This window comes from Ornithodoros turicata, unplaced genomic scaffold, assembly GCF_037126465.1.
Source record: "Ornithodoros turicata isolate Travis unplaced genomic scaffold, ASM3712646v1 ctg00001148.1, whole genome shotgun sequence".
In the NCBI taxonomy this organism is placed as follows: domain Eukaryota; kingdom Metazoa; phylum Arthropoda; class Arachnida; order Ixodida; family Argasidae; genus Ornithodoros; species Ornithodoros turicata.
This window is the reverse complement of record NW_026999479.1, coordinates 102,978-126,353: the sequence shown is the minus strand read 5'-3', so window position 1 is coordinate 126,353 and position 23,376 is coordinate 102,978. Positions and strand designations below refer to the sequence as shown.

The following is a 23,376-nucleotide window of genomic DNA, read 5'->3' as shown; positions in this document are numbered from 1 at the left end:
GGGGGGGGGGCAAGATATGGCAAAACGGAAATAAGGCAAGATAACTGATCGCGCCGGGTCGTTCGCGACATAGAACAAATATTTTCGTCAATGCAGCTGTCCATTGTTTGGCTAGGAAAAAGGAGTCGTCCAATGCTTCGAGTGGGGGGAGGGGGCAAGATAACTGATCGCGCCGGGTCGTTCGCGACATGGAACAAATATTTTCGTCAATGCAGCTGTCCATTGTTTGACTAGGAAAAAGGAGTCGTCCAATGCTTGCAGTGGGGGGGGGGGGCAAGATATGGCAAAACGGAAATAAGGCAAGATAACTGATCCCGGCGGGTTCTTCGCATCATGGAACAAATATTTTCGTCAATGCAGCAGTCCATTGTTTGACTAGGAAAAAGGAGTCGTCCAATGCTTGCAGTGGGAGGGGGGGGCAAGATATGGCAAAACGGAAATAAGGCAAGATAACTGATCCCGGCGGGTTGTTCGCGACATGGAACAAATATTTTCGTAAATGCAGCTGTCCATTGTTTGACTAGGAAAAAGGAGTCGTCCAATGCTTGCAGTGGGAGGGGGGGGGCAAGATATGGCCAAACGGAAATAAGGCAAGATAACTGATCGCGGCGGGTCGTGCGCGACATGGAACAAATATTTTCGTCAATGCAGCTGTCCATTGTTTGACTAGGAAAAAGGAGTCGTCCAATGCTTGCAGTGGGAGGGGGGGGGCAAGATATGGCAAAACGGAAATAAGGCAAGATAACTGATCCCGGCGGGTTGTTCGCGACATGGAACAAATATTTTCGTAAATGCAGCTGTCCATTGTTTGACTAGGAAAAAGGAGTCGTCCAATGCTTGCAGTGGGGGGGGGGCAACATATGGCCAAACAGAAATAAGGCAAGATAACTGATCGCGGCGGGTCGTGCGCGACATGGAACAAATATTTTCGTCAATGCAGCTGTCCATTGTTTGGCTAGGAAAAAGGAGTCGTCCAATGCTTCGAGTGGGGGGGGGGGGCAAGATATGGCAAAACGGAACTAAGGCAAGATAACTGATCGCGCCGGGTCGTTCGCGACATGGAACAAATATTTTCGTCAATGCAGCTGTCCATTGTTTGACTAGGAAAAAGGAGTCGTCCAATGCTTGCAGTGGGGGGGGGGGGGCAAGATATGGCAAAACGGAAATAAGGCAAGATAACTGATCCCGGCAGGTTGTTCGCATCATGGAACAAATATTTTCGTCAATGCAGCTGTCCATTGTTTGACTAGGAAAAAGGAGTCGTCCAATGCTTGCAGTGGGGGGGGGGGGCAAGATATGGCAAAACGGAAATAAGGCAAGATAACTGATCCCGGCGGGTTGTTCGCGACATGGAACAAATATTTTCGTAAATGCAGCTGTCCATTGTTTGACTAGGAAAAAGGAGTCGTCCAATGCTTGCAGTGGGGGGGGCAAGATATGGCCAAACGGAAATAAGGCAAGATAACTGATCGCGGCGGGTCGTGCGCGACATGGAACAAATATTTTCGTCAATGCAGCTGTCCATTGTTTGACTAGGAAAAAGGAGTCGTCCAATGCTTGCAGTGGGGGGGGCAAGATATGGCAAAACGGAAATAAGGCAAGATAACTGATCGCGGCGGGTCGTTCGCGACAGCTTTTACAATCGCATTGGGGTTCACTGCCTGGGAGATAATACGAAGCCTTCGCGAAAAGCGGAAATAAGAGTGATATAAGTGGTCTGGCAAGCCCTGAAAAAATAAAACAAAGGAGAGGGTGATACTTGTATTCAGTCGCAAACATGTCACTGGTCAATGTAGTCCACGCCCAGTGCGAACTGGTTTTGAAGGGAGAGTGTGAGCTATTTCAAATCCCGCCTGCTCAAATCTCTATAGAATCATGTGAGAATCAATTGTTCTACCCTATATCGACAATTACCGGTGGCGAATCTACAATTGAATGGAATATAAGCAATCTTTCTGATCTCTATCTTGATGTTTCTAGCATGTACATTAAACTAACTATGCAGATATTGAGAAGTGATGGAAGTGATCCACATACAAGAACTGCGGATGGCGTAGTCAATGATGTTGTATTCCCTGTGAATAACTTGGGAGCTGCAATGTTTAAGTATATTAACGTATATATCAATCAGCGATTAGTATCATCAAATTGTCTGAATTCCTATCGATGTATGCTTGACACTTTGCTGCACACGAATACTCATCTTCAGAAAACAGTAGATGATTGTGGTTTGTATATTTATGATTCAGGTGAATATGCTGCAAATGATCCAAATTCCAAAGTTGCTAAAGCACTCATTTCTAGAACAAGTGGTGGTAAACTATTCGAAGTTATCATGCGTGTTAATACAGATTTGACAGATCAAATTAAGCTATTATTACCTGGATAGGATGTCAGGGTATCAGCCGTGCACGCTAGCGATACGCATCGCTTTTTGACTGGTCCAGGAGAAACACACCAACATCAAATCAAGATACACAATGCAGTATTGTCATTACGTAAAGTCAAAGTCACTAACTCAACTTTCCTCTCTCACCAGCCTATATTAAAGCAACATCCAGCATGCTATCCCAGACAACACACAAAGTCCCAAGGATGTCCCATTTCGGTCCCGTCGTCCGCGTCCCATACGGGACAAGTTTCGGATTACCCAGGACGTCCGTCACGGGACACGCTACGGCAACTGTCCCGAGGATATCCGCAGGCTGTCCCACCAGAGCCAGCACGGCACAGAAATGGGTCAGCGTAAACTTTGAAAAAGAATCAACAAATGAGTAAAAGCAGTAACGGCTCATATATGTTGTGGTTGATATCCTTCATGTGGTTGATCCTTTGATATCCTTTGTGGTTGATTTGTTGTGGTTGATATCCGGATTTTCTGGATTTTTTTGCGCGAAAACTATTCCGTAGAAATTATTCATTTTACCGCTGTTGGTCATAATGCACGATGAGCTTCTAAATATAAAAAAATAATGAAAATCCAAGAGGTCGATGGGGCAGCGGCTACTAATAGACACTCCAGCTCACATGGCTGCTGTCATGCACGAGCCTGTAACCACGTTTCAGTTTACCGATTGTGGACCTTTTTGAAAGTTGCACCAGACCTCAGTGGCATATAATCCTGATGCAAAGCCACCAAGAACCACCAGGGAGGGCACAGCAAAATATAGAAGACAATGCTGAAAGTTTTAAAGATCATTATCTGATTGAGGTGCCTCTCGCATCATCAATCATGGTTATTCAAACTTTGCGGTCCTAATGTATTTCAGTAATGAAAACCCGAAGCACATTGGTGAGCTGCTTGTCACCTCTTCAACAAAACAAATAGCCTTTTTTGGCTGTATCACTATCCTTCTTTACTAGTAGGAGCAGCTACCTCTTTTTATGAATGCTAGTTTCAGTGTATCTTATCCTTCTTTATTTGTGCAAATGTCCTTCGCTGTGGTGTGCTTATGTCTGGGCAAAGAGCATGTGTTGCTTTGGAGCCACTTATCACCAGTACATTTAAGATCATTGCAGAGAGACAATGGCTAAATGTGCACTGCAAGCGTGACAGTTTGCTGAAAGTCCTGTGCACGTGATTGCTGTGGCCAAAGTTATTCTGAAGGACACCGTGGCATGCAGACATAGAGAACGATTACGGTTTATTACTTAGCAAGTTCAGGGCCCACACGTTCACCATGTCCTTGTAAACAAATTTTTGTTTAGAGATCAAGAAGTTATTCCAGCAAATTAATGACAAATTTTCTGCACACTTTTGTGTACACATCTGTGTTTCACATTTTGCGTGTCTTAAGTGCTAAGCGTATATGTGCTGAAAAAGTGATAAGCGTATGCTTTGTGTGAATATCCATTTTGTAGATCTTAGTTACGTGCACTACAGAGCATTTACTCATCTTGTACTGCTGCAGAGATTCCTCGATCGCATACATGTCTGGACTCATGTGAGAGCAAGTTTGACGCTACAATGCTCACCATGTCCCCAGCAAAAATTTGTTTAGAAATCAGTAATGTAAAGCAAAGTGACAACACTGTATGTGCATATGTTTTGTGTGCGTAAGGACGCTAGGACACTCTCTCATTTTACTGAGAAGCATAGGCTTTGTGTAGATATGGTTTTCACGGGCATTAGTAACATTTACTACAAGTTATTTATTGACCTACTGCTCTTAGAGCTCTTAGCCTGCCATAGCATAGTATTGTTCATGATGCAGAGAATGCATCAAGTCTTGGCCAACATTCCGGTGATCCACGAAACGCCGAATGCCTTGCATGTATGCACTACATTCTCGGGTAAACATAAGCAAGCCCCCGCCACGACTTCCGGTCCTTCCGCAACTAAGGACACTCGGAGCCAGACGCCATGCAGAATTAAATCTTTCGTTGAAGAGTCGTACACCTCTTCGTGGCAATTTCAATTGTCAGAAAAAGGCATATACGACATTCTCTGTCCTCAAATCAGAAGCGATAACTGTATCAATCAGCACAGTGGTTGGCGCAGAGCGTGCTGTCTGTGAAACCGGATGTCTTTTTGGCAAAAACCCAAAAGCGGTGCAAAGAGGAATGTATAAATAATGCAAAGAGTTGTTGTTTTGAATGTGCAAAGTTTTCATTTAGCCATGTAACCTCTACTTTTTAACCAGGTAAAAAGATACAAGCGAAAAAAGAGGTTCAGGAAAGATCTTCCACATCCAACCCAGAATTTAAACAATCTACAAGTGGTTTAAATTGTGTTATAAACCACGAGTGCGTGATTCAAAGTTATTATGCAAGTTTTGTTTGCCATATTCAATATATATTTGGTACCAAATTCTAGCGCTGACCTACACGGTGTGCAGTGGCGTAGCCAGACCGCCAAGGTAGGGGGGGCTCGATACGAAACCCCCCCCCCATTGATCCTGGGTGCGACAACACACAATATACTTGTGCACACCGCAAAATGCGGTAATTGATTTGGGCGTTCACAATACGATTACGCAGTGATGTCCAATGAGGGGGTGTCACGAGATCGGAAGGATTTTGAAAAGCTCATACTCTGAAAACCACCCCCCCTAGCCCCCCCGTGGCTACGCCATTGACGGTGTGTTATTAACTTACAGCACCCCCGATGAAACGATGTTTGCAATTACAGGTGTTCTTTTTGTTTAAGTTCCACTTGCAAACTACGATAACACGGTTGTTGGTTGCAAGAGAATACCGTGGACCTGGGAAATCACACACAAAACAAAGCTCCGTCCTTCAGACGCTCTCGTTCTGGCAAATACAAAACGTTATCTGTGTACGGAAACAAAGAAGCATTTTATCCCCGGCGTACGTCCGACATGGGTACAAACTGCAGTCACGTCGTCGACCGATGTCGTTGTGGGATGAGTATTATGAAGCTACGCGGCGTACTTCCACACGCGGGGTTACACTTCCTACAGCGGGCACCACAATATTTAAGAAACACCACAATCACGACTGGCAGATCGCCAGAGCATCGTATGTCTGTAGTTGCTGGAACTAGAGTGAACACATGAACCATAACGAGAGGATAGAGAGGTAGCAAGAGAGCTGGTGGTATAGATCCATAACTTAAAAACCCGGGCTTTTAAGTTAAGGACATGAACCATGATACGAACACACACGCAACCATAACTCACGCCGGATTGGATACGGATTGATGTGGCTATTCAGTATCCTGAAATAGCATCGATAGTAGCACCGATTGCAAATGGTGCTCGGTGCAGAGTGTTGGAAAATAGTTCAACGCTTGTTCAGTAGCAATAATTGTTAATGATAGTTATCTGCAATAACAATTGCAGATAATTACTTACTTCAGAATAAGTCTAGGTGATATCGTATATCGTGATATATTTCTCAATGCAGCGATAAATTCAGCAGTGGCTAAAATCCACTAAAACCAGACAACAAACAAATTTACGCTGGCTTCCATATACTTTCTTTTTGAATTTGTGTTAGATTTTTGAACCTATTTTGATTGATATAGAAAATGTACGAAACTCTCCTCGAAACTCGTTGACTGCCTGAGCCAGTGCACGGCCGTCCCTCTTCCTCTTCCTCGGCGGTTTGATGGTCGTGGTGTTTTGGTGGTTCGGCGCGGAAGTTGAAGATGGGTAGTTCAGGCAAGATATTTCCTTGATATTTCACTTCGAACTACATTGAAAGGCTAGGGACATGCCAAAGTTGTCAAAGCGGTCCATGTACAGGCGTGTGCAGCATGATGTAGAAAGCACAGTAGCCCAAGATGTGCTACCCGAAAGTGAAAGTTTTGAAAGTCGTGCGCTCCCAGACCACGGTCCCTCGATCGCTACAGTGGACCCTGATGCGCTCGCTGAACACCAGAGTGATGTGACATGTCGGGCAGAAGAAAACGCATATCTGACAGGAGGTGCGAGCGCAAAATTCGGCGCTTCTCACGGTAACGAAGAGCAGGTCAGTGCACAGACGCCAACATTGGCAGTGACAGAAGCTCATGATACGGAGGGTTCTAGTGGTTCTTGTCCCGTCAACGTGGGTACCGAGGCGTCATGCACCTCCCCTTTGGAAAGCGCAAACGAAGGCCTTCGCACTACGCTGTGTACAGAGCAGGCCTGCAGCGATGTAGATGTTATGCATACATTTTGCACTAAATTGAGGGTTTGGAGTGTGGAATCGGGTACAAAACACAGCCATTTAACCGGCTTGTTGAAGATTTTGCGAACACAACCATCCTTCTCGGATCTCCCAAGTTCAGCAAGGACGTTGCTTAAAACTCCCCGAATCACGTCTAACATTTTAGATATTCCTCCGGGGAAGTACCATCACTTTGGACTCGCATCGGGACTACTGTTCGCGTTGCGGAACACAGAAATGCTGCCAGAAGTGCTGCTGCTGAACGTGAATATAGACGGTTTGCCCCTAACAAAAAGCACAACAGAGCAGTTTTGGCCGATTCTCTGCCATGTCGTAAACTGCAAAAAAAGTGAGCCCTTTGCTGTCGGTGTTTATTGTGGAAACAACAAACCACGTAATGTAAATGAATATTTGCAGCCATTTGTCTCTGAAGTGAACCAGTTACTTCATGATGGAGTCCTCATCAACAGTACTCACGTGGCCATCAAAATTAAAGCATTTGTGTGCGACGCACCTGCCAGGGCATTCATCTTGTGCGTAAAATCTCATTCTGGTTATTTCAGCTGCACAAGGTGCACAACGAAAGGATCGTACAAAAATGGGCACGTATGCTTTCCTGAGATGAATGCTCCATTAAGAGATGATGCGGCATTTAGAGCTGCAACCCAGGAAGAGCATCACACTGAATCAACTATTTTGATGGAGCTTCCTATTGACCTTGTGCAGCAGGTGCCACTTGAGTATATGCACCTTGTATGTTTGGGTGCAATGCGAAAGTTGTTACTTTTGTGGTGCAAGGCCGCATCATCATTTAGAATAAACAGCGAGAAACGTGAAGAACTTTCGCAGAAGAGCATTGCCCTGGGTCAGCATATACCATCCGACTTCAACAGGAAACCCCGTGGCTTGCAAGACCTTGACAGGTGGAAGGCCACTGAGTTTCGAACCATGTTATTGTATACGGGACCAGTGGTACTTTATCAGGTCATACCCAGTGACATGTATGCGAACTATCTGGTCTTGCACGTAGCTGTAACAATCCTGACCAGCCCAGATCTTTATGAAAGGCATTTGGAGTATGCTGAACGTTTGCTTCGGCACTTTGTTGACATGTTTTCTTCAACATATGGCCGCCACCTTATATCATACAACATCCATGGTCTTCTTCATCTTGCTGCAGATGCTGGAACACATGGACCGTTAGACAGCTGGTCAGCATTTCCTTTTGAAAACCATATGCAAACTTTGAAAAACATGAAAAGGAAACCTGAGAGGGCATTGGAACAACTCGTCAACAGGATCACTGAAAGGAGAAGCGTAATGGAACCAGAGTGTCCGCAGAGCAACCAGATAGCATTTTCCCAAAAGCACCGCAATGGGCCAGTGATTGACAATTGTCAGGGTTCGCAGTACAAAAAAGTTCAAGTTCCAGGAAAGTTTATGTTGCAAGCAAATGGAAGAGACTGCGTCTGCATGCTAAGTGATGGAAGCGCAGTAGAAATCCAGAACATCATTCTTGCACACCCAGCACAGCAGCCATACATAGTAGGCACACGTACCCATGCAAATCTGCGATACTTGGGATATATAGAGTGTCAGATATGTCCCCACTGCAGTCATGGCCATTGTCTAACGTGGAGCGCAAATGCGTGAAGCTTCCTTTCGGGACTGCCCATGCCATCATACCACTTCACCATGCTGTGTAGGATGTGTCATCACAATAATTATTTTTTGCCTTCTCCACACTTTGCAGATGAGAAACTGTTCGCAGTCGTAAAATTCCCAGACGAAGAGGACTGTGTTGCGATTGTTCATGTAAATTGGCTGAACGGGGGTGTGTGCATGTGGCCTCCTGAGAAAAATGGCAGTAAGCTGCGGGCACTCATTGAAGAAGGAACGATGCCAGCAGAGAATTGGTTCAGACAGAGGTGTCGGCCATTGGGTCTTTTCAGTGAGTATAATTAAACAGTTCCCTCTAATGCATGTGTGAGTCACTACTTAGTGTGCATCTTATACAGGTACCTATGAGCAAGCACGCCAAAAGCTTGCCGTTGCAGAGGTCAGATCAGACCTATCCACTGATCAAGAGCTTGGACGTGGGAAACGACGGCGCATTGTTCGGAGCTTCAGTAGCTCAGATGAAGACGACATCAGTCTGCTTCCCAAGCCACCCACACCACCACCTTGTGTGAAACGTAAGATACAGGGTGTTTCATCGAATGTGATAAAAAAATCTGACTGTCAATGTACTCGCCTGACGATTGTGGAACTTTCGGCAATTATCTTCTGGAAATTTTTGTCACCATTTGGGAAGGCTTTGGCCGATTTCTAGTTGAGGGAAATTTATTTTTGTCAATCAAAATTTGAAATATGAAGTCCTCCACTGATAACTGCAAACCCATCAGGAACTGTGTGCAGTATAGCAAAAGAACTAGTCAGAAAAAAAAATAGTGAACATGCTGCTCTAGCCCTGCTTTTTTCTCTAAAAAAAAGTGCAATCAGAAGTGCGGCAAGAGGAGGAAATGTCCACGCCTTCATTTGTTTTCCTTTCTTGTGACAAGACCGTCATTTTTTTTTCTTTGCAATAAGACAGTCATCAGCACCAGCAAGATCAAACTGGGGGAAAGAAAGGCGAAAGACGAGGAGGGAACACTTCCTCCTCTTGCTGCACTTCCACATACACTTTTATACGACAATCAAGCAGGCAGGTTAAAGGAGCACTTCGACAAATTTTGTTCAACTACTATTTCTGTTGCTTTACTGTGCATAGGTTTCGTTGAGTCTGCGCTGTACTAGATGCAATAAGCACATTCCCTACAACAACACCATTACAGTCTCATCACACAAGAAGCCAATCTCGTCACACAAGAAGCCAGGCTCGTCACGAAGTAGCAAAGATCTACCACAAACTCACCAGAGAGCATTCTGCCCGCCATACAGCGGCGACGAGGATATTGGTGAGTTATGCTTTACACAATGTGTGTGGTGTTGCAGGATCTTTTGATACTGTGTGAAATGTGCACAAGGCAAGGGTTCGTTCAGTTCTTCTACTCTAAGCCACATGTATATATTTTTCTCAATCGCTATTCTTCTTTGCACGCAATCTTGTGCCTGCTGCTCATGTTAACTGACGATCACCAGCTGATGAACCTGAGGAGGCTATGATGTGCCATAGCAGTCAGAGGTCATCTGCTGCACCTTCCTTATCAAGCAGCCAGTCGTCTTTACCAACGTCAGCCCGGGGTATTTTTTATTTATTTTGTCACATTTACAATATGATGCAGTTGAGACGATGAAATTGCTTTGAGTGTGAGGAAGGGTCAGGTAGCTAAATGCATGGTAGAACACAAGTGGCTTTGCATTGTTTCTATTTCAGGGTCTTGTGTAATGGCATCTGATGACTATGAAGCGGGATATATGCACAACCACCGAATTTCGCCTGCTGTGAAGGGTGAGTGGAATGCGACATTTAGACACAAAATTTGTGGTTGCCATGACTAAACGAGTACTTATCATTTTAATCAGGAAGCACTGCGTTTAGCCAAGATACTAAAAGTGGGTCAAATGCGCTGCCAGTAAGCGCTGAGAATGCAGGTAAGCGGCAAGTAATATATGATACTGTGTTGTTTAAAAATAGGCAAAATCAGTCTTTTTTGCATGTTAAAAGCATTTGAAAGCTTTTCCACTTATTGTGGCAGTTTGTATTCACTGTCACATGCTATAATTAGGCTAATTTTGCTGATCGGACTCGAAAATTAGCAGACTAAAAGTATTGTTTTCCTTTGCCAGTTTTGTATTGCTTTGTTTGAATACACTACCCCAATAAAAGTTGCTGAGTGTATGAGGCTTGTACTGAACACCTTCCACCCTCAGATCCGTCTTCCCTTACCACGGGGCTTCAATGAGGCATGCACGCACTTCCCTGTCTCTGCTGCATTCTTTCTCGCTCACGAACAGTCTTGTATGGACAGCACAAAACCAGGCAGCGACATCTCATAAACATCATGGAAACATGTTCTTCTGAGACTCTAACACGTGAAAGGATAAAACAAGCAAGATTCACATACCTCAGAACCATGAATATACAAATATTGAAGTTCTGTAAAACTAGACAGCGACAGGACTTGAGCCTGTATATCCTGACTGCCGGTTCAAGGCCTGTCACTGCCTCGCTTTGCCGATGGCTGCCATATTCATGTGCCTAACCTATACCCATGCAACCATGAACTGCTTTTCAGCTTTCCAGAAAAGGGTGCTGACATTGCTACATTCCATCAGATATGAGGTTCAAGATATTTCAAGCCAACTAAGTCACAGTCTATCAAAGTTGAGCATCCACAAAGATGTGGACGAGCACGAGAAGCTTTTTGAGGAGCCTATAAATAACCTGGACGACTTTGTGGAGTTCGACAACCAGCTGCGAAATAACAAACAGAAGCAGACCGAAGTGGTTAGTGATGTGTGATTTTGCATGACCAAGGGCTCTTTATATGGCATTTGTACATTGTGGCACACCTCATTTCTAGTAGGCATCGAAGTCACAAATACATGAGCAATTGTTCCCTCCGAATGTACCGTAAACCAACTAAAGCACTATATTGCAAGTGCCAGAAAATAAGCAGCAAAATAACAATGGTAGTGTTGTACTCTACAGAGCAACTTGAACTTAATGCAAACGTTGCCTCACGTCAAGCCTTCTCTTCCTACATCCCTACCGGTTCGCTGGATTTCTACCCATCTAACTTTTCTTGTGTATTCATTTGACAGGAATGCTTGCAACCTGTAAATATTTTGAGCTTTGCAGGTGCCTAATGTGGTACATCTGCCATGCCTTTGGCCAGTCACAGAAAAAACTTTTCGAATTAATCTTTGTCAATATATATGAAATGTTGACATTACATGCAATAGTTTCATTGCTCTTTAACAGTGGCTTCCTATGGGGTGTCTGTATTGAAATGTGCCCCATTTTTAATAGAAAGAGCGCTGTACGCAGATGAAACTTAAAGTGCATTTGAAGTCCGGTGTTCCCCCACCCACATTTTTCTCCCTGCTGTGTCCAGGCAATTAAGTAATCTCCTATCTTTTTAGTTCTTCACTTTGTAACACAGGGGCACACAAAATGTGTAGACCATGCTAGCAATACACGTCTATCGACTTCTTACAAAAAACATGCACCTGCGGTGTACTCCTCAACTTACAGAAAGTACTGCATGATATACATAATTCCTTTTCTGCAACTGTATTACATTTCCAGAAAGAAACATGGTTTGCATTAGCACAGTTTTCATTTTTACAAAACGTCACAGGACTTGGCTGTTGCTAAAATCAGTTCTGCAGTTAATCGGCTAATTTATGTACCAGCACTTAGCCTTAACCACAGATTATGAGCATATCGTAAATACCAGATTGAGGTCCAGCATTTATATGCTGAAATTGCATGCTGCAATGAATGCAACTCCAGAGGTTGCTCCACATAGAAAGTAATCGGAAGAAAAGAGTGACAGTGATGTCGACATCTTCGCCCTGGCTAGTCGTTAGCGTAGCAACATTACCTGGAACGCAGCCACTCCAACCTGGATTACCATGATAGGTATTTCTTTTTTGTCGTTTCGTTCTGTTTGTCCTATCATCTGCGCTCTCACAAAATGCAGGCAGGAAAAACATATGATAACCGTCATCTGCATTGCCTGCTTCCAATGCTGCTATTGTGGAAAGCCAGATGGGGGATGTCGATGTTATTGTCGCCCTCTTTCTCATTCAGGCTTCGAGGTGAAGTAATAGGGTCGATAACCCAAGCAGAGAGAGCTGAAGCACTCTCACTTCAGCGAGTGGCTGGTAAATATGGAGGTTCGGCTTGAACTTCACAATCGCAACATGCTCTCCCAATGAAAAGAAAGCTATTATACCACTGCAGTTATTCATTGCTTAATTGCACAAGTGACTGCATTCAAATGAGATGCTCCTTTAAGTGAGCTTCATATGTGTCCCAGTCAGTGTGATTTAGGGTCACCAGCAGAGAGTAGCAGTTCACAGGTTGGCAGTAGCATGAAGGATGCTGCTCTTTCGTTAACAAATCATTCGTTTGCTTTGGGTCCTAACAATGCAGGGTGCTTTTTGCAGCCGAATGCCAACTTGCATAATTGTTGTGTTTCGTATGCATTTAAGAGCAGTTTACGTGATGCCCGTGTTCTGTTCCCCAACACACTCTAGAAGTGTAAAGCCCACATCTCTCCACTAAAATGTGTAGTCAGGTGTATTTTAAAGGCTCTGAATCGCTTCAAATGATGTCGTCAGCATACAGCGCAAGCTCTAATGACAGTGATCAGTGGGACCTCTAATTCTTGTGGATGTTTTCTGGGCTAATTCTATCTGAAATCGAACAAGCCGGTACATTTAATGGCTCAAATGAATGGGGAAAAATATATTGAAGCCATTGGTAAGTCAGGAGAAATAAATTCTATCTGAATTCTCTGCATGGTTCAGAAAACAGGAGAAGAGGAAAAAACTGCCTCTGAAAAGATGTCGCTGCATGCGGGTTTGAGCGTCACCTGCAAGGCTATTTCTTGTCACAGTATAGTGATATCTTACTCTGACTTGTGGAAACCTACGTTCCCACAACCTCGGGGCGTCAGCCCGTCCGTTCCGTGCGCGAAGGAACAAGCAGCGCAACAGAGATTCAAACCAACATACCAAGTTTATTCGCTAGCAACACCTTCAATTCCCAGCGGGGAACAAACCGAGCCTCCGAAGAGGCATGTGGCCTCTTATGTAGCTTAACGCCACGCCCTCCCAGTGATTGCGGCCCCCTGGCGGCTTTCGTGGTGGCTCACCCGATAAGATAGGGGAGCGTGGCACGCCACATCCCCCCTCCCTTTTAGAGAGACATGAGGTCGTCTGACAGCTCCAGTACGGCGTCATCCTCCAGGACCGATGAGGATGCGGCGGGTGGAGGAGGCCTAGTCTCGGCCAGGAGTTCGGGTTGGAGACGCCTTAGTGTCGAGATGGCCGTGGCTACGTAGTTTGCGGAGCGAGCAGCCTCGACCCGGGCCTGGTGGAGGGCGCCTCTGCGGTGTGTGGCACGGTGTATCTCGGGAACTTGGCACAGTGGGCACAGGATCCGTCTTTCCTCTGCTGTCAGAGGTTGAAGGGGGTCGGTCGGGTGGCGTTCTGAGAGAGTCAGGCCCTTGAACGGTGTCTGTGTGCGGCCCAGGTCGTCACCTCTGAGAGGCCGTGGCTGGGCAGTCCAGCGTGAGCGGGATGCCCAGGAGACGGGTTGCCCGTTAGAGACGAGCGTCCAAGTGGCGACCGAGTGGTGCTGTGGGCGCTGCACCTGGGCTCGGTCTGGAGGTCCGGAGGGACTCGGGCGGCTCCCGCGAGAACGGGAGCGTGAGGGTGCACGGCGGGCGGAGGATTGAGGACGTCGTTGCATCTGCGAGGGAGAAAGGGAAACGGTAAGAAGGCGGCCTCAAACCGTGGGCGCCTGAGAAGGCGTCCCCCTGAAACAGATTGCGGAAAACTGTGGAACAGAAATCACACTAATAAAGCACTAAATCACAAGCACTATGCTTAGCGATGGAGATAGTGGCAGCTACATGCGCCGCCTGCGGGGACGCAAGTTGTAGGGGCTGGACGCAGGTCCGGGAACGGGATCCGGGTCCAGGTCCTGGAGGGAGGCAGGTTGCAAATCGGGCTCCTCTCCGTCCGGGTCTCGGAGATGGTAAGACTTCAAGTCCGAGATGTGAACTGGCCCAGTCTCTTCGCCGGTGTCGCAGCGCCGAAGCCTGTAAGTGAGGCCGGAGGAGCACGCACTTACCTCGAAGGGGCCATCTCACCTATCTGCGAGTGAAGCTGCAAAGCCTCGTGACGCATCACTTAGCGGGTGAGTCCGTCGAAGGACGAGGTCACCGACGCTGTAGGTGAGGTTCCGACGTCCACGGTTGTACTGGCGAGCCTGGTCCAACCTTGCGACGTCCAGGTTCTCCCGAGCCGTCCGGGCTGCATCGTCCAGTCGACTCCGGAGGTCCTCAGCAAACCTTGAATAAGGAGGCCGGGTACCACCATCCCGGAGGCCCAGAGCACTCTCCACTGGAAAAGGGGCCTCTCGTCCCAAGTTCAGGAACGCCGGGGTGAATCCTGTAGACCTGTTGATCGTCGTCCGTGTAGCGAACGCCAGCTCAGCCAGGCGAAGATCCCAATCACGGTGGTGCTGGCTAGTAAAAGCAACCAACATCATTTTCAGGTTCCGATTAACACGTTCGGTAATGTTAGCCTGAGGGTGATACGGGGAAGTCTTCTTATGCTGAATGCCTAAGACAGCGCAAGAATCTGAGAACACCTTACTTCTAAAGTAGGTTGCGTTGTCGGTGATCAGCTGTGCGGGAAACCCGAACCGGCAAAAGGTGTCGAGTAACTTTTCCCACACTCTCTGGGAAGTCAGTGTCCTGAGAGGAAACGGCTCGACCCATTTCGTGAAATGATCAGTAACTACGAACAAATACTGGTTACCTCTAGGACTACGGGGAAATGGTCCCATCACATCACAAGCAACTATCTGCCAGGGTCTATTGCTCTGAACAGGCTGTAAGCGCCCAGGGGGTAAACCACCACGAGGTTTCGCTCTCTGGCATACGGGACAAGTACGAACATACTTCGTTACATCCTGCCTCATTCCTGGCCATGTCGCAACACGACACAACTTTTCATAAGTTTTCCTGCCGCTGCTGTGGCCTGCCAAGGCCGAGTCATGGAAGTATCGTATGAAAGACTTACGCAACTTCCGTGGCACCACGACTCTGAATGGGGATGAGCCGTCATCGTCATCCGCCTGGGGTATGTATCTGAACAGGATGCCATCCTCGCCCAGCAGATAGGAGTCGTGCCGTCCGTCAGTCGTTCCGGTGTCCGCCGAGTCTTGCTCAGCTATCCACTGCGACACCCGCTGACAAAGGCCGTCCGCTCTCTGAGCGTCTAGGAGCTGCTCTCTGCTCACGACCGTGCCCCAAGACGAAGATACGTCTCGTGCCACCTGTGCTGCTGCCAGGAGTTGAGAAGGCGCCTCGGTGCCTTCCTCTTCCCCCTCCGGTAGAGGCGCGCGGGACAGTGCGTCTGCTACCACGTTCGTTGAGCCCCGCCTGTACTCCACGGTGAAGGAGTAGCCTTGTAGCGTCAGGGCCCACCTGGCAAGTCGTCCAGACGGGTTATGGAGCCGCTGCAGCCAAGAAAGTGCCTGGTGGTCAGTCTGGACAGTGAAGGTACTGCCGTCCAGGTATAGGTCGAACTTCCTGAAAGCGAAGATGATCGCCAAGCACTCCTTTTCCGTCACGGAGTAGTTCCGTTCTGCCGGATTCAGCGTGCGGCTTGCAAAAGCCACTGGACAAAGAATAGCGTCATGCTCCTGCAAGAGAACTGCGCCAACACCATAATCGTTTGCATCTGTTTGCACAACAAATGGTTTGTTGAGGTCGGGCAGATAAAGCCTAGCCGTATCAGCGATTGCTTGTGATAGAGCTCGAAATGATTGTTCCTGTTCTTCTCCCCAATTCCAGCGCGTGTCCTTGCGCAACAACTGGTTAAGCGGCTGCGTTAGCTCGGCACAATTAGGAATGAATTGTCTGTAAAAACCAACCATACCTAGGAAGCGCTGCAAGCCTTTGACGTTACCGGGAACCGGAAACTCTGTGATCGCCTTTAGCTTGTCGTCGTTAGGACGGATGGTCCCTCCGTCCACCACAAAGCCGAGAAGGCTGATTCTAGACGATGCCAGCTGCACCTTGCGGGGGTTGATCGTTATGCCCGCTTCATTCATCCTTGCAAGGACGATTGATAGGTGTTCCAAGTGTTCCTGAAAACTTCTAGAAAACACTACGACATCATCCATGTATGCCATTGCGAAATTGTACTTCGCATCTCCCAACACTGTATCCATCAACCGCTGGAAACTGGCGGGTGGATTAGACAGTCCGAAAGGCATTCGTACAAATTCAAACAAACCTCTATGGCACGTAAAGGCTGTTTTTGGGACATCCTCCGGGGCAACTTGGATTTGCAAAAATCCTCTACTACAATCAAGCGTTGAAAACACAGTTGCGTTGCCCAGGGAATACAAGACTGACTCAATGGACGGGAAGGGGTAAGAGTCCCTTACAGTTACTGCGTTAAGTCGACGGTAGTCGACGCATAACCTAGCCGTACCATCACGTTTCGGAGCCAGAACAACAGGAAATGCCCAAGGACTCTGGGACCTTTGAACTGCACCGGTTTGGAGCATTTCGTCAAGAGCAGCGTCTAACAAAGCACGCTTATGCACACTCAATGGTCTCGGATTACAACGCCAGGGCCTAGCGTTACCGGTGTCTATGCTATGCTGTAACACAGACGACTTACCCGGTTTTTCGGTAAAGATTCCGTCAAACTGCCGCAGTACTTGTTCAAGCTGACGGCGTTGCTCCTCAGGACCATGGAATGATCCCAAGATAGTCGGCAGCCCAGACATTTCAACGGACGCTGCCACAGCTTGCTGTGCTGTGCAGTGTTCCCGTGCTGCGGCGAAGCGGAAAAATCCCGACGAGCCGTGGTACACGTATCCTCCATTGGGGAGGTCCAGCACCAATTTCTGCCGGATGATGAAATCTCTGCCCAGGATAACAGGAACTGCCAGGCCAGGAAGGTGCACGAAGCGCTGCTTTCGTCGTCTACCATCCAAACGTACCCAGAGCACAACTGCAGCCTGTGCTGGAACGGCGTCATTGGAAGCAAGACGAAGAGTGACATCTGTGGATTGCAATTCCACATGCCGCGATACGCAATGCTCGTAAACACCATCCCCGATAAGGGAAAGCGTAGCTCCCGTGTCGATAAGGGCGATGTAATCTTTACCCAAAATTCGAACGGCGATGTTTGGTTCCTTATCCTCGATGTAATCTCGGACAGAAAAAGCAAGAGGAGCCAAAGAATCTCTTTGCGTTATCTTACCGCTTGCAAAGCTAGTTTTTGACTGATCAAGGCCACGGATAGTAACCGTCTGCTCGCTTTCTTCGCAACTTGCCGACGTCGTTGAGCGAGCATTCATGGACGCCGGCTGCGACCGTTTCCCGATGGCACATTACGGGTGTTCGGTCTTTGTCGCGGGCATTCCCGACGAAAATGGTCAGGGCTGCCGCAATTCCAACAGCCGTTGAGCGCTCGTGGCTGCGGGGGCGCAGGATGGTGCCGCTCCCGCTGCCGTGGGGTTTCGCTAGCTGAAAGGCCAGGTTGACCGCGACTTCGGGGCGGGACGGCTCTATCAAGGCTCGTTCCTGCGGGGATCGTCCTCTGGTCATAGAGGAACGGATCTAGGGCTCGGTGGGATGACTCCGCATTGTATGAATTACGGGGGTTGTCACCCAAACCTGTTGCATGCAGGCGTTCGACCGAGGCGGCTCCTTCTGACCACGCGCAGCGCGGTTCCAACGCTAGCTCCGGGGGCGGAGGGGGCCGGTATTGAAGCTCTGCCAGGAGGTCGCCTTGTATTGAACGAGCCTCCTGGGCCAACGCCTCAAGGGTTTTAAAGCGATGGGCTCTTAAGTAGGGCCGGAAGCGCGGGTGGCACTGACGGATCGCCCGTGCGACGCGCTGCTCTTCCGTAGCAGTGGGATCCGCTCTGCTGTACAGATCCTGCAATGCCCGAACGAATTCAGCTAAGCTTTCCTCAGGATGTTGAGTACGCTTATGCAATTCCTCTAGGACACGGTATTCGTAATCCGGGGGAAGAAATTCGTTTTTGAACCGCTCCTGGAAGTCCTGCAAGGACGTAAACTCCGATTGCAACCGAAGCCAGCGGGCGGCGTCTCCGACCAAAGCAACCTGCAGGATGCGTTGGATTAGGACTTCATCCGAAATTCCCATACCCGTCTGATAGGCGGTGAGGTCATCCAGGAAATCGGCAACAGATTTCTTATCGGTGTAACCTGAGAAGGTAGGCACCGGTAAGTTGAGTCGTAGAGGCGCTTGTGCCTGCGGCGGCGAAACCGACCCGGCATCCATGCGTTGTACCACCAACGAGCACAACTCCGTCATGCGTGACAGGAGTTCTGCCGTTGCGATGGCGTCTGACTGCGGCGCGGGCACCTTCGCCTTGTCAGCCATCAGCTCCGAGGGCTCGTCCACCGGGTGGGAGCTGAAAAACTCAAAGAAACACACGAAAAACGCACACACAAAGAAACAACAGCAATAAACTACAAACTACAACAAACTACTCAACTACACAAAAACTAGTACAACCAAACAGTGCAGCGTGTTCCCCGCCACGGAACAGTCGGGCTCGAACCCCAAACGTTGGGCGCCAGTTGTGGAAACCTACGTTCCCACAACCTCGGGGCGTCAGCCCGTCCGTTCCGTGCGCGAAGGAACAAGCAGCGCAACAGAGATTCAAACCAACATACCAATTTTATTCGCTAGCAACACCTTCAATTCCCAGCGGGGAACAAACCGAGCCTCCGAAGAGGCATGTGGCCTCTTATGTAGCTTAACGCCACGCCCTCCCAGTGATTGCGGCCCCCTGGCGGCTTTCGTGGTGGCTCACCCGATAAGATAGGGGAGCGTGGCACGCCACAGACTTTAGACCAGCTATGGTGCAGGAGGATCCTGCATTGTCAGTGCTGTGTAATTTTTTTTATTCATCTGATTATAACACTGTTATGAATGCAAACACTCAGAATGGCTTCAACTGATAGCAGTTAGTTTTCAGGCGAAGTCATGCTTTTTATTCCGTCTTAGCACTGCGAAGCGACTGTGGCTGTCAGTGGCGTACAGATGTGGACACAAGGAGAGGTGTTTAATAAATTCAGTGCACCGTAAGCAATACAGTAACCAACACAAGGCCTGACGTTTATGTTGTTTACTGTGTTGCTTGCCGGTGCGCTGAATTTGATACACATGTCTACTCCCGGCCTCTGGACTATATTCAAATGGAGAAAGTATAGCAGGAATGAGTGTGTGTGTGTGGGGGGGGTGTAGCATGCATCCTGGGCTGACTTCAGGAGGAACTCTGCCGACATTCACCTGGAAAGTCGTGAAAACAAAGGCTGAAACACTGCGTGAAAACAAAAAAATCGATTTTGCCACATGTATACAGAGTACAGATGCTGATAAAAATTTACGGAACACCAGAGCGACGTATCTCTTGATCGGAACGAGATCATAGCAGACAACGGGAGTGGACACACTTACTGAGAGGTGCATGGAGTACCCTGTCACCTGTTTTTAAGTCTATCTACTCCTGTTTGCAGCAATGGTATCGCTCCGATGGCTATATACACCGCTCCGGTGTTTCGTAAACTTTTGTCGGGAGCTGTACCACTGTTTAACCGTGCTCTTCGTATTGAGCCGACAAGAATATTCACAGTGCACTTACCCATCAGGTCCGAATTATAATTTTTCTTCTGTTTGTAGACTAAGGCCTCTCTACGATATATGAAATTTTCGAGGCAATTTTTTGGTAGGCTTTTGTAAACAATGGCTCCTGAAAGTCTTCATTTTTCGGAGGTACCTAAAGAGGTATCACTTCCGTTCGTGATACAATAGAGCAACAAATTACATATCATTCACCAGCCCTATGAATAATAAATCTTATCAGTTTTGTAAATTGCCTGGAAAGTTGCACTGAATATGGTGCTTTGTGGTGCTTTGAGTCAACTTCTAAAATGTTTTCCCAGATAAACAAAAACAGACACAACACTGTCTATGCAGGAGCCTCTTGTGCCATAGGTAGTCTAAAGCCAGAACAAAAAAATCTCTATAATGTGACACGAAAGAGCCTTGCAGAGGACGCTCAAACCCCCACACAACGACATCTTCTGAGAGGCAGTCCTTTCCCTTTGCCCGATCTCGCACGGTGCGCAGCACAGGATATTCTGAAAGCGTTTTGTCTCTCCTAGCTCACCAATGTGTTCAACATATATTTTCCTCCGTTCATTCGAGACATCAAATGCTTGTTCAATTTGTGATAGAACTAACCTCTGGTATGCATTGACACATGTACACTGACACTAAATAGACTTTTCTGCTTTACTCCTCACCATACAGCGTACATTCCTGGCAATGTTTGGAGGCCGTGGCACTGCAGACCACGTGGCACGAATCCTGTCTCGTGTTATCACGAATGACCTTGCCACAGAATTCAGCTGGTTTGGCGCAAGGGGGAAAAGATCGTTCAAAGACCTTGCATTCGCAGACCTACTTTGTGGTAAGTATAGCCTAACTTGAGAGGGTTTGCTACTTTGCTAACAGTGGCATAAAATCATGCTAGTTATAACAGAGAAAATATTTAATTGGGTGTTCTTGCAAACAGATAATTTAGACATGATGGAAAGTGCATGACATGTAACATTTGACCCTTAGGTAATCTTGATTCTCCTTTTGATGGAACAAACTGCCATAAGAGAGCACAGCTGGAGAAGCCATCTTCTATATTCCTATTGTTTCTTTTACCTCATAGTTATTCTGCTTGCCCACATTCAGTATGCAAAGTTTAGCTGTGTTTTCCTTACAAGGAAGTGATTTGGAAAACCACTGACTCCATCTACAAAGCTTCTCAATTTTTTAATAGGAGATGCCTTGAACAAGAATTCTGTCAAATTCTAGCTGTCTGGAGTTTCTGCTGAAGGGCTTCATCAAAATATTTATTGTGCACCTCTGATAATTAGCCAACTTGTATTTGCATAACTTGTTGTCAGCACTACCTGTCTTTTTGTGTATACAGGCGCACAAAACATGCCTGTGTGTACATGTTCATGTGACACTTGTACAGGTTGTACAATGTACACAATGTACAGGTTGTGAGTTTAGAAAAGCAGACTTGGAGTATTTAGGAGGTACACACAATTCACCTGACTGGACTATTGCTTACTACTACTTATTACTTTTACAAATCTGTAGAGTCCATCAGATCTTCACTGCCAAAGGACAAGCAGAACACAACGTTCAAGGATATTGAAGATGCAGTGAAATCATGGCTACGTCATGCAAAAGAAAGGAAGGACAGGCAGGCAGAAAAGACGAGCAAAGGGGGGTCATCGTAAGCCTCAACTATATTGTGTTTCGGCTGTCAATCCTCATTGCATTCTCTAGTTTAGAATGTGTATGCCATTGTGCCTTGTGTGTTACTTTTATAGCACGGTATGCCCCAGCAGACAGGCTCTGCTGCTGCTTTTCTTGTTGGGTTTCTCTACCAACACAAATACCCCTCACATATAGCCCACATATTCTGTTGTGATTTCTCGTCATAGTCACAGTGCTGTGGTGGTGGATGGTAAGGAACAGCTCCATGTGGTGCTCTGACACAGCACTTGCAGTCGCGACATAGGACAATGTGTGACCTGATCTTACCAACGTCACAAAGAACAAGGCACAAGGCCTCGGTCACCCTATGACACAGCCGCAAGTGTCATTCGCCAGTCTGGTTGATATTGAAACGTCGCAAGCATACATTCCTTCGAACACAACAGTACTCGGATGTTTTAGCAGAATAACGTATTGGTAGACTGTGCAAGGTAATTGTGAACACAAACAAATTAGTTACTGTAAGTCACCAAGGGTCGACACAAGTTTTTCACTGGGACATGTCACTGCGGAAGGTCCACAGGGTACCAAAAATGCCAGAGGTAAAATTCAAAATTAGGGATTTTATTTAATGTACATAGTGTGCAAATGCGATATCTAACGTCAGTTTATAGCCAATGTGTCAAAGCTCCCCGCCGAACGGGAAGTTCATCGGTGGTGTGAGCTGTTTCTGAACTATCCAGGCATGGTACTTAAGTGAAAGACAGTGTGCATATACTGTAATTCAAGGACATTTAGAGCATTTTTAAGAGTTTTCTTGTCAGGGGTGCTGTCATATGGATGTTTCATGATACGTTTTTACCACTTTTATGCCTCACGGGACTGTTCATTCAGCAAACAATTTCTCATCTGCAAAATGACTGCTTGTATTATTTTCGAGTGTTCTATTTGATGATGTGTTTTAGAAAACTGTGTAATTTCGTTCTGTTTTAGCAGCGCATAGCTGATTGTTCTCTGTGCACTATACTGACATATATCACATTCAGTTGCTCAGTTTTCACTGTGATACATTGCGGTTGTGTGATATTTTCATATATTTCTATGTGGACGTGTGTCTCGAAAATTTCTAGCACCCTTCTAGTCAAGGATGTTAAAGTCTAAGTTTACGGACTTGCGCATATCCTTTCTATTACTGTTGTAAGTTACACGAATATGTTATATTGCGAATTCAATGTAAAAAAAAGTTTGGTGAATGTATGTGTTTCATATTTTTTGTAATACTGCTCAGTGTATGGTGAAACGAATAAATATAACAGGGGCACATCAATGCATGGTGATATTTCATAATTTTCTTGAGTGGGTACAACAATAAAGAACCATATACAATGGTACCAAACACGTCCGACATATGTAATAAAGCGACATCGCCAGGATTTCTCGCGGACAACCCGGGATGTGCCATAGGGACGTCATATGACGTCCAAGAGACGTCACAAATAGCTCCCCAGGACGTCCCCAATGTCCCATGCAGGATACCCTTTGACGTCCGTGGGATGTCATTGTGTTGTCTGGGATACTATGCGAGGTTTCGAGAGCAAAATTAAGACATTAACTGCCGGCTCGGTGGATGGAGCTTTTGATAATCTATACACTGACCGCATTCCAGATCGAATCTCAATGGTTATGACACGAACTGTAGCCTATCAGGGTGACTTGAAGTTGAGT

The 23,376-nt window shown here is 46.9% G+C and overlaps 1 protein-coding gene and 1 long non-coding RNA gene across 2 annotated transcripts; both read left to right on the top strand.

The window, feature by feature from the left end:
• The first annotated feature begins 8,486 nt into the window (after window positions 1-8,486).
• Window positions 8,487-9,551, top strand: LOC135376557 (uncharacterized). The gene is made up of 3 exons (XR_010417742.1): window positions 8,487-8,566; window positions 8,634-8,810; window positions 9,450-9,551. It is a non-coding gene; the product is annotated as an uncharacterized LOC135376557 (long non-coding RNA).
• Window positions 9,552-9,785: 234 nt separating this feature from the next.
• LOC135376554 (uncharacterized) lies at window positions 9,786-21,769 on the top strand. The gene is made up of 6 exons (XM_064609087.1): window positions 9,786-9,858; window positions 9,992-10,066; window positions 10,141-10,209; window positions 10,854-11,065; window positions 20,677-20,836; window positions 21,529-21,769. The coding sequence occupies exons 2-6, from the start codon at window positions 10,003-10,005 to the stop codon at window positions 21,669-21,671; spliced, it is 648 nt and encodes a 215-aa protein (XP_064465157.1). The 5' UTR covers window positions 9,786-9,858; window positions 9,992-10,002; the 3' UTR covers window positions 21,672-21,769.
• The last annotated feature ends 1,607 nt before the right edge of the window (window positions 21,770-23,376 follow it).